Below are 15,874 nucleotides of genomic sequence, written 5' to 3' on the forward strand. Positions count from 1 at the left end.
CAAAATGACAATACTTTGCTGCTTAATCCCAGTGGTGGAAGTAGTACAGACACAAAAATGGACCAAAATAATACTAAAATGAAAGTATCGCATGAAAAAGTCTAAGTAAAAGTTTTAAAGTACTCGCTGAATGTACTTAGATTAAAAAAAAAAAAAAAAAAAAAAAGGTCTCATAAAGCTTCAAATGTATTTATTTTGCTGAATTTTGTTCAATAGAAAATCAAATTTAGCTTTTTTTCTAGTTGTTTTCACTTCAGCAGGTCTCAAATGATAATACTTTTCAGTCCAGTTAAAAATGTAGTGGAGTAGAAAGTACACATACTGTTCTCAAATGTAGTGAAGTAAAAGTAAAATGTATCCCCTTTGAAATCTATTTAAGTAAAGTACAGATACCAACATGTTTTATTATTTTTACTTTACTCCTTTTACTTTGTTACGTTCCACCGCTGCTTAATCGCACGTGTGTCACCGTTTAATGAAAAAGCAGAGACGTCTTGAATAATAAAGATTACTCAAACGTGAATCACTCTAATTGCGACTTCAAGAGGGTAAAAGAGAAGGAAACAGCTACAGCACGGTTAAAATGTGTGGAAAAGTCAATTTTACAATAATAATAAGTCTCCTTTAACATCCATTTCACAGAGTTGTACCTGACAGTGCTGGATGTCGTCAGCCAGAGCGTGGACCACAGACCCAGGGCCTCCTTTGGCTCCAAACAGGTTCAAATCGTCTAAAGCCTCTAAAGCCGCCTGGAAGACAACGACACGCTTTAACTAGATTTCAAATTGAAGTTTTAAAATTCAGAAAGAGATCAAACTCAAACTAGGAGCGTTCACATCGGAAGAAAACAACTGAAATCTGAAGAACCCCATGTATTTCAGAACATGTTTGTCGACGTCTAAGCTGCAGGGTGAGCAGCTTTTACACAGAATGAGACGCTATGGAGACACTGGGAGGGCATCTGACACACAGGGACATGTTTGTAGAGGTTTAAGCTACAGGGTTAGCAGCTTTCACACAGAATAAGACACTATGGAGACACTGGGAGGGCATCCGACACACAGGGACATGTTTGTAGAGGTTTAAGCTGCAGGGTGAGCAGCTTTTACACAGAATAAGACGCTATGGAGACACTGGGAGGGCATCTGACACACAGGGGGCTTTGAGTAACACGCCTATAACACGCCCCATTTCTAATAAGATGGTACTATTCCTTTCTATCAGATAGGCCACAACAGGTTAAGTTCAACTCAGCTCTGTCTAACACAACCATGTGCAGCACTGGGGCACCTCAGGGCGCAGTCAGTTCTCCATTTTTGTTTACATTCTATACCAATGATTGTGTTAGTTCTGAATCATGCCAGTATATATTGAAATTTTCTGATGATACTGTCCTACTCAGCCTGTTAACAAAGACATCTGATGTAAAGTTTCATGGTGTTGCTGTAGAGAAGCTTGTGGCCTGGTGTGACTCACACAAACTGCAGATTAATACAAATAAAACAGTAGAAATGGTGATTGACCCCAGAGCAGCTGGTGACCATGGCCCAGTGACCATTCATGGCCATAACATAGAGCAGGTGAGCTCCTTTAAGTATCTGGGAGTCCATATTGACAGAGATCTGAGCTGGAACACACAGGTGACCACTGTCTGCAGCAGAATACACCAGCACCTCCATTTTCTGCGCAGGCTCAGATTATTTGGTGTCAGTAGTAATATCATGCTCATTTTCTACAGAGCTACCATGGAGTCGGTGCTAAGATATGGAATCACCAGCTGGTTTGGAAACTTGCTGGTCAAATCAAAAACCCAAATTTTAAATCTGGTGAGGACAACAGGGAAAATGATGGGCTGTGCTGTCCCTCTGAGCCCTCAAGAACTTTACAAACAGGCCATGAGGAGACAGACCAGGAGCATTCTTTCAGACCCGACACATGTGTTGTACCCTGAGTATGAACTGTTGAGTTCGGGGAGGAGGTACAGGGCACCACGATGGAAATATAACAGATATAAACATTCATTTGTGCCTATTTCGGTGGAACTGTTAAATGATAAATGATGTAGAAATGAGTGTGTGTGTTGAGAGAGATGTACTGCACCCTGGGTATGGTTTTGTTTGTTTTTTGTGGTGTGAGCAGCCCATTGGTCCAAGAAAAATTTCTCTTAAGGGAGACAAATAAAGAAATCTTGAATCTTGAATCTATAGAGACAGGTCATGGTTCTCAGGTGAAATTTGCTGTTTAACTGTCAGATTGCAGACGTGTCGACCTGGTTTATGGTTAATATTTCTGTCATTTCTGGGCCTATCCACATGAACAAAACAAAAACTGACAAAAAAAAGTTCAACGTCTCGTCTTGTCAGTCTAAATAAACAAAAGTGAACGCATTTTTTTCACAACAGCTGCAGAAAGCGTCGCCGTTACTCAAACCCAAAGACGTCATCGCTGTCAGTTGAAAAGACTTCGAGCCGTAAGATTAATACGACAACTAACGATCAGGTTCAACGTTTGTGGATCGTACGTTTGGAGCTTTCTTTCCAAAAACGGCGAATCTCCCTTAGAATTACACGGGCCGCCGCTTTCCATCTGAAATCACGACGCCATTAGAACATAAATGCCATCTATTCAGCCCCGCGTTTATAATTCGATTAGACGGCGTTTAATCTTTGAGCTCCTGTGCCATTTCTGTTATGTCCACTCGTCCTTTAGTGACGGCGCTCCCGATTTAGCCTCCCCGGTGTGAGCGTGTGCGTCTGTAGTTGTGTGTGTGTGTGTGTGTGTGTGTGGGGCCACCGCTCATTCCTGGAGGATCACGGCGAACTTGATCCTCTCCCTCCGCTCTCTCTCTAGACTCAGGAGCAGGAGACAGAATCACTTATGTAAGATTATGACAACTATTTGAGCAGGAGAAATACAGGTATATCCCGTTACAATGTTAGACCGTCCTTGTGTTATATATCGCGGCGTTTCGGATGACATCACTACCTGCTATAGGCCGATAACATTCAACACAGATGGGGTCAGATGAAATTAAATTGTTAAAGTGATATAGTGAGTTCCTGGGTCTCGTCTCTAGATTCAACATCCGTGAATTTACCTTTTGGATATTTAACCCGTTAGCGTCAGATGCTATCGCCGCGGACAGACTCGCGGTTGCGGTCTTTCCGTTACCGTAACTTCGCAACCGATTGTTCTATCATGTAAATTCAAACGGCGTCTCAAAGCAGAGGCATGTGGCTCTTTAAATATGTTACTTATTTTACCAAAGACAAACTCAGAAGCTGCAGAACTTCAGATATTCTTTAGCAAACATTCCAAAAAATATGACCTATGGCAAACTCAATGTCTTAGCTGCATAAACGCCTGACTTTTTTTTAATAAGAAGAGCTGTATAAACCTAACCCTAACTACAATCTGCATAATCTCTTGTATAAATGTTGATTATTGTTCAAATATGTAATTTAAAGTGTTTCTGAGCTGCTCACATAGTTTTTTCATTGTTTTCTTGCATAAAAGTTACTCAAAAGTACATTCGTTTTTATATTTTTCTTCTACTTAAACTGGTATCACACATTTGTTTGACGCATCAATGGAAAAATAAGGATGGAATTGTAAAATAGAGGTAGTTGTGTGAAAAAGAGCAAAAGTACATGGTGATATTTCATTTGACGTGATTTTTATGGCTAAAAAAAAGAAAAAAAAAAGTCTAGGCGAGCTGTAATGTTCTATAATATGCTCAGTCCTTAAAGGGTTAATGGTAAAGTACAATGTGATTAATAGGGGAATCTGGCTCTTGCGCCCCCATCTGGCAGTATGACGTCATCACGCTCTAATCTGACCACCAAATTGCGATCTTGAGAAAATAAGGCTGTCAAAATGGTCTGTATCCTTCGTGGTTGAGAGTAATAATACTGTACATAACCACCTGTACGGCGCTTTTCAAGACGCTCAAAGACGCTTCAAACCGTTCAAGACAAAACACAAATTAACGAAACTGATGATCTAAAGCGTGGATGTGTTTGGGCAGAGAATTCCAGAGGGTGGGGGCAGCGGCGGAGAAGGTCCTGTCGCCCCCCCGGGTTGATTTACTTAGAATGTTACAGCTCTTGACGTCAAAATAAGTCAACTGTGTTCTGTCTGCGTCTAAATATAAAGCAGTTTATTGTCCGCGCAGCTTTAGCGTAATGACAAAACGGCTGGTAACGGCTCTGGTCTCTGAAAGTATTGAAACGTACGTATTGCAGTCGATATTTATAATGCTCAGAGTGACGAAAAAGTTTGTTTGTTTTTGTTTACAGCTGCTTTAAGTAGTAAAAACGTGCCTTAAGCAAATGGTTGCGCAGTCTGGACAATCCCACTGAAGTTAAAGGTCATGTAAAGGTCATGTAAAGGTCACGTACGGGTCAGTCTAAAGGGCGACATTTTTATAGAAACTGGAAACCCAATACACACCGGCGCTAAACTGACCAGGAAGTGTGTGCAGAGATGAATAATGTTAAAGTATATGAAATAAAGTATATCTAAAGTGAAGTATATGAAGTAAAAGTACAGCGTGTGCGTACTGACCTTGGCCATCCCGATAGAGCTGGCGTTGATCTCTGTGATTCCCTGGTTGGTTTTGTCTCCTCTCTCCCACATCCCATAATCCTGAGCAAAAAGAGAAAGTTTATTTATTTATTTATTTAGTGTAATATATGGATTTACAGAACAGTTTAACTAATACAATGTGCAGTATCGTGAATAGAGACACTCACGGCGACTTTGTACGCCGCCTCGATGTAGAACATGAGGTTCTGAACCACGTCCACCTCGTCCTGAGTGTAAACGATGTGCAGACCTGGGGATGGGGGACTTTACATTAGGTTTAAGTCTAATATTACACAACAGACATTAAACACGGATTCAAAATAACTAAGCTACTTCTTTAGTCGCAGCTGCCCAGGGGCAAACTAACACAAGTGAGGCTGACAATGTGCGCCATCTGCCCCTCCTACCACCAACACAAGCTCAACACTTTCAAACTAGGCAAGATGGCTGAAGTGTCTTGCTTAAAAACACAACGACAGTCTGAATATGAACTGTGCTGAGCTGTTTATTACACAGCATTAATTAAACTTTGACCTTTAACCTTTAAATATCACCAAACCTTAACCTAAACTACAGTAACTTCATGAATAATGTTGATAATCTAATGTGATATTATAGAGCACATGTGTCAAACTTAAGGCCCGGGGGCCAAATGCGGCCCGCCACGTCATTTTATGTGGCCCTCGAGAAGTTAAATTAAAAGGCATGACTGTCATTTTAAAAAAAAGCCTATACTGTTTTAATGTGTGCACTGACAACAAACTAATGAGATTTTCCCAGCACGTGAGAGCAATGAAATGAGAAATATTTGTAAATAATCATCACAAAATGTTCATAAAGAGGAAAATTGTCGGCGTGGAAGGAAGAAAGGTGAAGGTGAATACAACTTTGTGCTTTGAGGAGAAAAACCTGTGTGTTTTTTGTGTTATGAGGCGCGGTCGATACAGTCTACATTGACATTCGGTTACATTTAGTGATATTTACAACATGGCCCTTCATAGCGGCCATTTTGCTGACGTGGCCCTCGGTGAAAATGAGTGTGACGCCCCTGTTATAGAGTATTATAGACTTTCTACCATGTTATAATGTTGTTCCCTCATCAAAAACACGCCTCAAGAGTTTTTAGTTTGGCATCATGCATGTTTGAGTAATTTAGCGATCTCTCCCGGGCACTATCGATACTTTGCAGTGACGTCACGCGCGCTAGGGGTGTTTTACGCGGATCTCTACGGGCGAAATCGCGTTCAGTAGTTACCCGGGTGGCACAATGCACACGTAAAAATAAGTTAAGACAGCCTGAAAACTCAAGAAAAAATACAAAATGGATTTAAACAAAACATTTTCAGGAGCGTGCGATGATTAAGAGAGTTTGATTTTTAATAAAAAGATGAAAATGACTAACTGAAAAGCGTTTGGCTAATGCTAGCTAGCTTGTGATTGTAATTTTATGTCTGAGCGACTTTTTAAACAGCACAAATCAATTAAAATCGGCTCTTTCTGGTCAGATTATGTTAAAATAAAGCTCAGATTAAGTCTAAATTGTGTAACAGAGCTTCTGACGGAGTAGTGCTTCCAGTTAGCATCACACCCCAGGGAAAGTTGATGGCATCAGCTGCAAAGTATCAACTCAAACCTTCCGTATGAAAACAATACAATACAAGGTGTGTGTTAGCGATTAATCCTCTCTCTTTAAGTGTATTTCCCATCATTTAAATACTGTTTTTATTCGTGTTCTTGCCGTTCACCTGAAGCCGTCATCTGAGCGAGGAAGAGCAGGAACAGCGAGGTGGCGTCGACCTGCAGGTGTCCCCACTCGCCATCGCCGACCACGGGAGCGCACGTCTTTGTGTTGAACTTGGCGTGGAGAGAATCCGAGGTGCTGCGGCTGTATTTAAACTTCTCCACTTTATCCAGCTGAAAAATACACAATTTAATAATATAATACGCAAAAACAGACATGGGACGATACTGAAAATCACGGTTATCATGTCCAAAATAATTGCGATTAACGATTTTATCATGATAATTATTAGCGTCTGACAGTTTAAACAGTTATGGATATGAATAATTATAATTTTAATCTTATGAATGAGTTCCCTGTTATAGTATTGTACTTTGTTATCAGTAAAAACTAGAATATTCTGGATGAGCAGGGCCGTCAACTGAAATTTGGGGGCCCAGGGGCGAGACGTCTGACATGGGCCCCCCTCTAATACAAATTAATAGGAAAAGAGTCCAATTCTGGGCCCCTAAACCCTGGGACGACAGACTCTTTTGTCCCCCCGTGGTGACACAATGGCAATTATCATTGTTGGCGATTATCATGATTATAAAATGTTCTACAAATAAACGATGTTATTCTTTTTTGTCCCATCCCTATATGCAAATGAGGTCCCGGATATGCAAATGAGGGCTAACGTGTGTATTTATCGTGGAGAGTCTGAGGAGCTGTGGCTGTATTTAAGTTTCTCTATTTTATCCAACTGAAAAAAATACAGCAGATTATGCAAATGAGGTCCAGGATATGCAAATGAGGTCCAGGATATGCAAATGAGCACTACAAATAATTAGCAGGAAGAAAGTCTGAGGTGCTGCAGCTGAACTTAAACTCCACTTTATGCAGATGGAAATATAAAACAGAATATGCAAATAAGGTTCAGGATATGTAAATGAGGTGGAGGATACGCACTACAGAACACTACAGAACACTACAGAACAATACAGAACACTACAGAGCACTACAGAACACTACAGAACACCACAGAACACTACACAACACTACACAACACTACAGAACACTACAGAACACTACAGAACACTACACAACACTACACAACACTACACAACACTACAGAACACTACAGAACACTACACAACACTACACAACACTACAGAACACTACAGAACACTACAGAACACTACACAACACTACACAACACTACACAACACTACACAACACTACAGAACACTACAGAACACTACACAACACTACACAACACTACAGAACACTACACAACACTACACAACACTACACAACACCACAGAACACTACAGAACACTACACAACACTACACAACACTACACAACACTACAGAACACTACAGAACACTACACAACACTACAGAACACTACAGAACACTACAGAACACTACAGAACACTACAGAACACTACACAACACTACACAACACTACACAACACTACAGAACACTACACAACACTACAGAACACTACACAACACTACACAACACTACACAACACTACAGAACACTACAGAACACTACACAACACTACACAACACTACACAACACTACACAACACTACAGAACACTACAGAACACTACAGAACACTACAGAACACTACACAACACTACACAACACTACACAACACTACAGAACACTACACAACACTACAGAACACTACACAACACTACACAACACTACACAACACTACAGAACACTACAGAACACTACAGAACACTACACAACACTACACAACACTACACAACACTACAGAACACTACAGAACACTACACAACACTACACAACACTACACAACACTACAGAACACTACAGAACACTACAGAACACTACACAACACTACACAACACTACACAACACTACACAACACTACACAACACTACAGAACACTACACAACACTACACAACACTACAGAACACTACAGAACACTACAGAACACTACACAACACTACACAACACTACACAACACTACAGAACACTACAGAACACTACACAACACTACACAACACTACACAACACTACACAACACTACAGAACACTACAGAACACTACAGAACACCACAGAACACTACAGAGCACTACACAACACTACACAACACTACACAACACTACACAACACTACAGAACACCACAGAACACTACAGAGCACTACACAACACTACACAACACTACACAACACTACACAACACTACAGAACACTACAGAACACTACACAACACTACACAACACTACACAACACTACAGAACACTACAGAACACTACAGAACACCACAGAACACTACAGAGCACTACACAACACTACACAACACTACACAACACTACACAACACTACAGAACACTACAGAACACTACACAACACTACAGAACACTACAGAACACTACACAACACTACACAACACTACACAACACTACAGAACACTACAGAACACTACAGAACACTACACAACACTACACAACACTACACAACACTACACAACACTACACAACACTACAGAACACTACAGAACACTACAGAACACTACACAACACTACAGAACACTACAGAACACTACAGAACACTACAGAACACCACAGAACACTACAGAGCACTACACAACACTACACAACACTACACAACACTACAGAACACTACAGAACACTACACAACACTACAGAACACTACAGAACACTACACAACACTACAGAACACTACAGAACACTACACAACACTACAGAACACTACAGAACACTACAGAACAATACAGAACACTACAGAGCACTACACAACACTACAGAACAATACAGAACACTACAGAGCACTACACAACACTACAGAACAATACAGAACACTACAGAGCACTACACAACACTACACAACACTACACAACACTACAGAACACTACACAACACTACAGAACAATACAGAACACTACAGAGCACTACACAACACTACACAACACTACAGAACACTACACAACACTACACAACACTACACAACACTACAGAACACTACACAACACTACAGAACACTACAGAACACTACACAACACTACACAACACTACAGAACACTACACAACACTACACAACACTACACAACACCACAGAACACTACAGAACACTACACAACACTACACAACACTACACAACACTACAGAACACTACACAACACTACAGAACACTACAGAACACTACAGAACACTACACAACACTACACAACACTACACAACACTACACAACACTACACAACACTACACAACACTACAGAACACTACACAACACTACAGAACACTACACAACACTACACAACACTACACAACACTACAGAACACTACACAACACTACAGAACACTACAGAACACTACACAACACTACACAACACTACACAACACTACACAACACTACAGAACACTACAGAACACTACACAACACTACAGAACACTACAGAACACTACACAACACTACACAACACTACAGAACACTACACAACACTACAGAACACTACAGAACACTACACAACACTACACAACACTACACAACACTACAGAACACTACAGAACACTACACAACACTACACAACACTACACAACACTACACAACACTACACAACACTACAGAACACTACAGAACACTACACAACACTACAGAACACTACAGAACACTACACAACACTACACAACACTACACAACACTACACAACACTACACAACACTACACAACACTACACAACACTACAGAACACTACAGAACACTACAGAACACTACAGAACACTACACAACACTACACAACACTACACAACACTACACAACACTACAGAACACTACAGAACACTACAGAACACTACAGAACACTACACAACACTACACAACACTACACAACACTACACAACACTACACAACACTACAGAACACTACACAACACTACAGAACACTACACAACACTACACAACACTACACAACACTACACAACACTACAGAACACTACAGAACACTACAGAACACTACACAACACTACACAACACTACAGAACACTACAGAACACTACACAACACTACACAACACTACACAACACTACAGAACACTACAGAACACTACAGAACACTACACAACACTACACAACACTACACAACACTACACAACACTACAGAACACTACAGAACACTACACAACACTACACAACACTACACAACACTACAGAACACTACAGAACACTACAGAACACTACACAACACTACACAACACTACACAACACTACAGAACACTACAGAACACTACAGAACACTACAGAACACTACACAACACTACACAACACTACACAACACTACAGAACACTACAGAACACTACACAACACTACAGAACACTACACAACACTACACAACACTACACAACACTACAGAACACTACAGAACACTACACAACACTACACAACACTACAGAACACTACAGAACACTACAGAACACCACAGAACACTACAGAGCACTACACAACACTACACAACACTACACAACACTACACAACACTACACAACACTACACAACACTACAGAACACTACAGAACACTACACAACACTACAGAACACTACAGAACACTACACAACACTACAGAACACTACACAACACTACACAACACTACACAACACTACACAACACTACACAACACTACAGAACACTACAGAACACTACACAACACTACAGAACACTACAGAACACTACAGAACACCACAGAACACTACAGAGCACTACACAACACTACACAACACTACACAACACTACAGAACACTACAGAACACTACACAACACTACAGAACACTACAGAACACTACACAACACTACAGAACACTACAGAACACTACACAACACTACAGAACACTACAGAACACTACAGAACACTACACAACACTACAGAACAATACAGAACACTACAGAGCACTACACAACACTACACAACACTACACAACACTACAGAACACTACACAACACTACACAACACTACACAACACTACAGAACACTACAGAACACTACAGAACACTACAGAACACTACAGAACACTACAGAACACTACAGAACACTACACAACACTACACAACACTACAGAACACTACAGAACACTACAGAACACTACACAACACTACACAACACTACACAACACTACAGAACACTACAGAACACTACACAACACTACAGAACACTTGAAACCAGATGCAATTTGGCACTGGCATGTTTTGCATTTAAAGTGTGTCACAGTCGTCACCACCCTCTTCCTCTCCCTCACCCTCACCCTCTCCCTCTCCCTCTCCCTCACCCTCTCCCTCACCCTCTCCCTCTCCCTCACCCTCTCCCTCTTCCTCTTCCTCACCCCCTCTGTGCTCCCTGGTGGGACACTGCCCAGCCCTGACATGTTGCAGAGGTCATGTCTCACTCTGGCCACTAGGAGGCGCAGCGTGTTGGCTCCTCTGACTGTGTCTCTCATTTGGGAAACAACAGGCGGATTCAAGGAGCTCCTGAGAACACAGCTCAGGGAAGAGAAGCGTACAAACTTTACTTTTGTATGAGAGCGAGCTGGAGGGGGTTTAAAAAAAAAAAATCCAACAATCATACGGCCACGGAATTTTAATTCAGCATCTTAATAATTGTTGTCATAATTCTACTTTCTGTATATTTAATAAAGGAAAAAAGAGGTCTGTGTATTTAGCATGAAAAGAGTCTGACGTGATAGGATTCTCTGAGTATTTTCCATTTATTTAAACACAGCCATACGAGTCGTACCTGTCTCATGTAGCACTGCAGGATTCCTCTCATCAGTTTGACCACGCTCTGCAGAAACACAGTTCACGCATTAGATCTTGGACATTTTTCCAGCAGCTTTATGTTTAAATACATTTAGGCTGGTTCCAGTTAAAACATTATATATATTCTGTTTTTTCTGTGTGTGTTTTCCTCCTGGTTTTTCCTCCAGCAGGTTAATAACAGCGTGACATTTGATGATTACACTGAATTTTGTAAGATAATGCTAATGCTAATGCTAATGCTAAGTTAAACCTCAACAGTACATGAAGTTCTGCTGTAAAAGACCATCTACTTGAGTTTTTCATACCTGCTTCAGTCTTTTGTACCTGCTATAGTTTTTTGTTTTTTATTTGAGTCTCTTCGTACTTTATTTGAGCGTGTAGATCTGGGATTTGAAGTTCTTAATTTATTTCTTCTACAGAGGACAACTATAGTTTGAAATTACAGCCGAGCAAACAAACAAATAGTCAAATCCCTTTTTTCTAAACTCAGCACTGACAATTAGAAAGAAATAGGAAAAAACATGATACAAAAATTTCGATATGAAGGAACAGACTCAGTACTCGATACAGTTTCGGATACCGTGATGATAATAATTCTTTTTTAGATGACAGAATGTGAGTTTCCACCTTAAATGGTAGTACTTTATTTTACTATTCCCATGTGTCCTTAAATCTGTGTAATCCCTCAGTGTCCAGTAGGTTCATCGTGGTCCATGGGTGTATATTATGCGTCTTATACTCGCTCAAAATCATTCATTCTGTCCTGTGAATGTGACTTTTTTTTTTAGCCGCCTCGTACCTGTTCGAGCTCGTACGCTTTGGCCTTGTCCTCGTCTCGGTCGGCGTTCTTCCGATAGGCCAAGCTCAGCGCCCACACGGAAACCACACTGTAAACATTATCTCTGACCCAGGCGTCCGGGTGCTCGGGGCTGCCCGGGAGGAGGCCGGTCACCGGGTCCTAAAAGAGAGACGAGGGGGTTAAAGAGAGCGGAGGTTTGAGAGTTCATAGGTCTGGAGTGATCACAGGTTATGTTTTGAGCTTAAAGACGACATATTATGCTTGTGTCTGTTATATAATTATAGTATATGACTCCGGTGGATCATTACGGTATAATTCAAATGGAAATATTCATATAAAACAGCTTAAAAATAAACACATCAGCTGATTTCAGTGTGTGCTAACGTGATGATGTATCCACAGGAGGGGGACAGCATGTGGGGCTTCACTGTGACGATGTTTTTTTATGAATATTGTGATTTAAAATGTCTAAATTATAATTATAAATCATAACCTGCAGGAAGAAGAAGTGAATCATAAATATTATATATACTTTTCGATCCATTTCCCAGATGGATTTAAGGCTCAGGGACAGAGCCCAGTGTCACGTCACAAGAGTTACAGCTGTGCTCTGCCGACTCAGCCCTCTCTCCATCCTTCTCTTTCTCTCGTCCTCCCTCTCTCCCCCCATCACTCATCTCTCGCTCCATGACCTCGCTCCTCTCTCTGTTCTTTCAACCCCCTCCTCCTCCTCTCTAAACTAAATCACTCGCGGCGCCCCTCCCTCATCTCATTCCATCCCTCCTCTCATCCTCTCCCCTCACTTTCTCTCCCTCCCTTCTCTCTCCATCTCCTCTCCCCCCATCACTCATCTCTCGCTCTATGACCTCGCTCCTCTCTCTGTTCTTTTCAACCCCCTCCTCCCTCTCCTCCTCTCTAAACTAAATCACTCACCTCCCTCATCTCATTCCGTCCCTCCTCTCATCCTCTCCCCTCACTTTCTCTCCCTCCCTTCTCCCTCCATCTCATCTCTCACTCCAAGACCTTGCTCCCCTGTTCTTTCCACCCACTCTCTCACTCACTTTTTTCTCCTCTTTCTACCCACAGCTATTGTCTCCCCCTCTTCTGCATCCTTCTCCATCCTCCCTCTAAAAACCTTTCTCTCCTTACAATCTCTGTCCCTTTTCCCTCTCTCTTGCATCTTTCTCTCTCTTCTCCCGTATTCTTCTCTCCATCTCTCTTCTCTTTGGCATCTTCCTCCTCCAGCCCTCACTCTACCCGCTCCTCTTATCTCTCTCTCCTCTTTTATCTCTCCCTCCCTTTCCTCTCTCTCCTCTTTCTCCTCCTTGCCCTCCTCACTCTCTCTTACCCCTCTCTCTCCTCCCGTATTTTGTCCCTAATCTGGATCACATCTGAACGAGTCCTCTAATCCCACATTTTATTGCCAGATGATGATATAATAGAGATTGTACTTGTTTCAAACGCTCCGATCAACTAAATGAATAAAAAATATGCTCCGATCTTAAGTATCAACACAGCGGTTTGTGGTGTTTTCAGATGTTTGTCTGATTTGAAATGTTCTCAAGGGACAGAACAGTGAGACATGTCTTCACTTAATTAAAAAATGTAATTGCTAAAGCAGTTTATTGACAGAACACTAAACATCTGTCAACATAAACATCGAAATTTTAATTAAAGTGGCTAAATACTGCAGACAGTGGTGGTACTAAAGTAAAGTACAATACTGAAGTACAATTTTAGAAACATCGAGACCTAAAAATTGTACTTAAGTGAAGCACAAAGAAGAAAGAAAAACACTGCATGAGAAGGTGTGTCCGAACTTTTGACTGGTATTCAGTGGTGGAACACAACAAAGTAAAAGTAGTAAAGTACTGTACTTTAAAATGGGTACTTATTACTTTTATTTCACTACATCTGAGAGCAGTATTTGTACTTTTTAATGGGACTAAAAACTATCAAGTAATAGTAGAAGTATTTTTATTATTGTGTGAGAGCTGCTGAAAAAGCTGAGGGTTTATTTTTAACACACAAACAAAAAAATAACAACTAATGAACAGATTAAAAACAGATCAAATAAACACTCGATTCAATTGCTTTTAGTGGACAAAATTCAGCACAAACCTTTAACAAAATTACTACATTTGAAGCTTTAATAAACCTAAAAATCTTAAGTAACAAAACTGAGTGCTTCTTCCACAAATGACTGCATATAAACTCACTTTAACTGTGCACGTTTCTGCTAATCAATAACATTTATTCTGCTGTGTTTGACTTTGAACTTTGCCAAAGCTAGAATGAATGGCATGGCAGTAAAGGAATTGAAATATTAAGGTATTTTCCATTAAATAAAGGCAACACAGACTCCCCAGCTCTATGTATATTGTATTCTGCATCTTCTGTATGAAATCCAAATGCATTCCCCACATAACAGCATGACAAATTTAATATTTAACCAACTTTATAACGTGCTACACACCTCTGAAATCAATAATATTAATATAAAAGCATATTTCTGCACGTATTTACCTAGAAACAACGCAACTCCAGTGTGTTTTCCTTGTGCATGCCCCTTGCAGCGGCTGGTGCACTGCATGAATTGTGTAAACTTACGCAAGCCCCCTACTCCATGTTAGCAACTCCACTGACATTTAGACACATTACCACCCCGAATATCTCCATTTCACTGCTTTAAACCCGCTGAAGTTCACTTGTAAACACTCACCTGGTGCTGCAGAATGGTTTGCTGCACGACCCGAGCATAGTTATCCAACTTTACCCCCGAGTTACTTCTACTTCTCATGTTTCACGGGTTGTCAGTCCAGTTGAGCTAAAAAATAAACTTTAAATGCATTTCCTGGGTTGTTTTGGAGGTTATAAAAGGAGAGGAAACAGGTTTAATCCAGGGTGTGAGGCAGCTGTCCCCCTCGCTGTCAAAATCCAACCGCAGCGTGCGTGAGTT

General features: G+C 40.8%; 1 protein-coding gene across 7 annotated transcripts in view; it reads right to left on the bottom strand.

Annotated features, from left to right (window-relative positions):
• The window catches only part of phka1a (phosphorylase kinase, alpha 1a (muscle)), a 44,906-nt gene extending 29,032 nt beyond the window's left edge, over positions 1-15,874 (bottom strand). For 6 of the 7 annotated variants that reach the window (XM_055229189.1, XM_033983643.2, XM_055229188.1 and 3 more), the window contains exons 1-7: positions 15,638-15,868; positions 12,916-13,074; positions 12,094-12,141; positions 6,333-6,501; positions 4,755-4,837; positions 4,567-4,647; positions 651-749 (exon numbers count right to left, since the gene is read on the bottom strand). In XM_055229189.1, the coding sequence (XP_055085164.1) occupies positions 651-749; positions 4,567-4,647; positions 4,755-4,837; positions 6,333-6,501; positions 12,094-12,141; positions 12,916-13,074; positions 15,638-15,715 (717 nt within the window). In that variant the 5' untranslated portion in view covers positions 15,716-15,868. Of the gene's footprint in view, positions 1-650; positions 750-4,566; positions 4,648-4,754; positions 4,838-6,332; positions 6,502-12,093; positions 12,142-12,915; positions 13,075-15,637 lie in introns of all 7 variants that reach the window. The other variant, XM_055229185.1, reaches the window with a different exon arrangement.

This window comes from Periophthalmus magnuspinnatus, chromosome 18 (assembly GCF_009829125.3).
Source record: "Periophthalmus magnuspinnatus isolate fPerMag1 chromosome 18, fPerMag1.2.pri, whole genome shotgun sequence".
Classification (NCBI taxonomy): domain Eukaryota; kingdom Metazoa; phylum Chordata; class Actinopteri; order Gobiiformes; family Gobiidae; genus Periophthalmus; species Periophthalmus magnuspinnatus.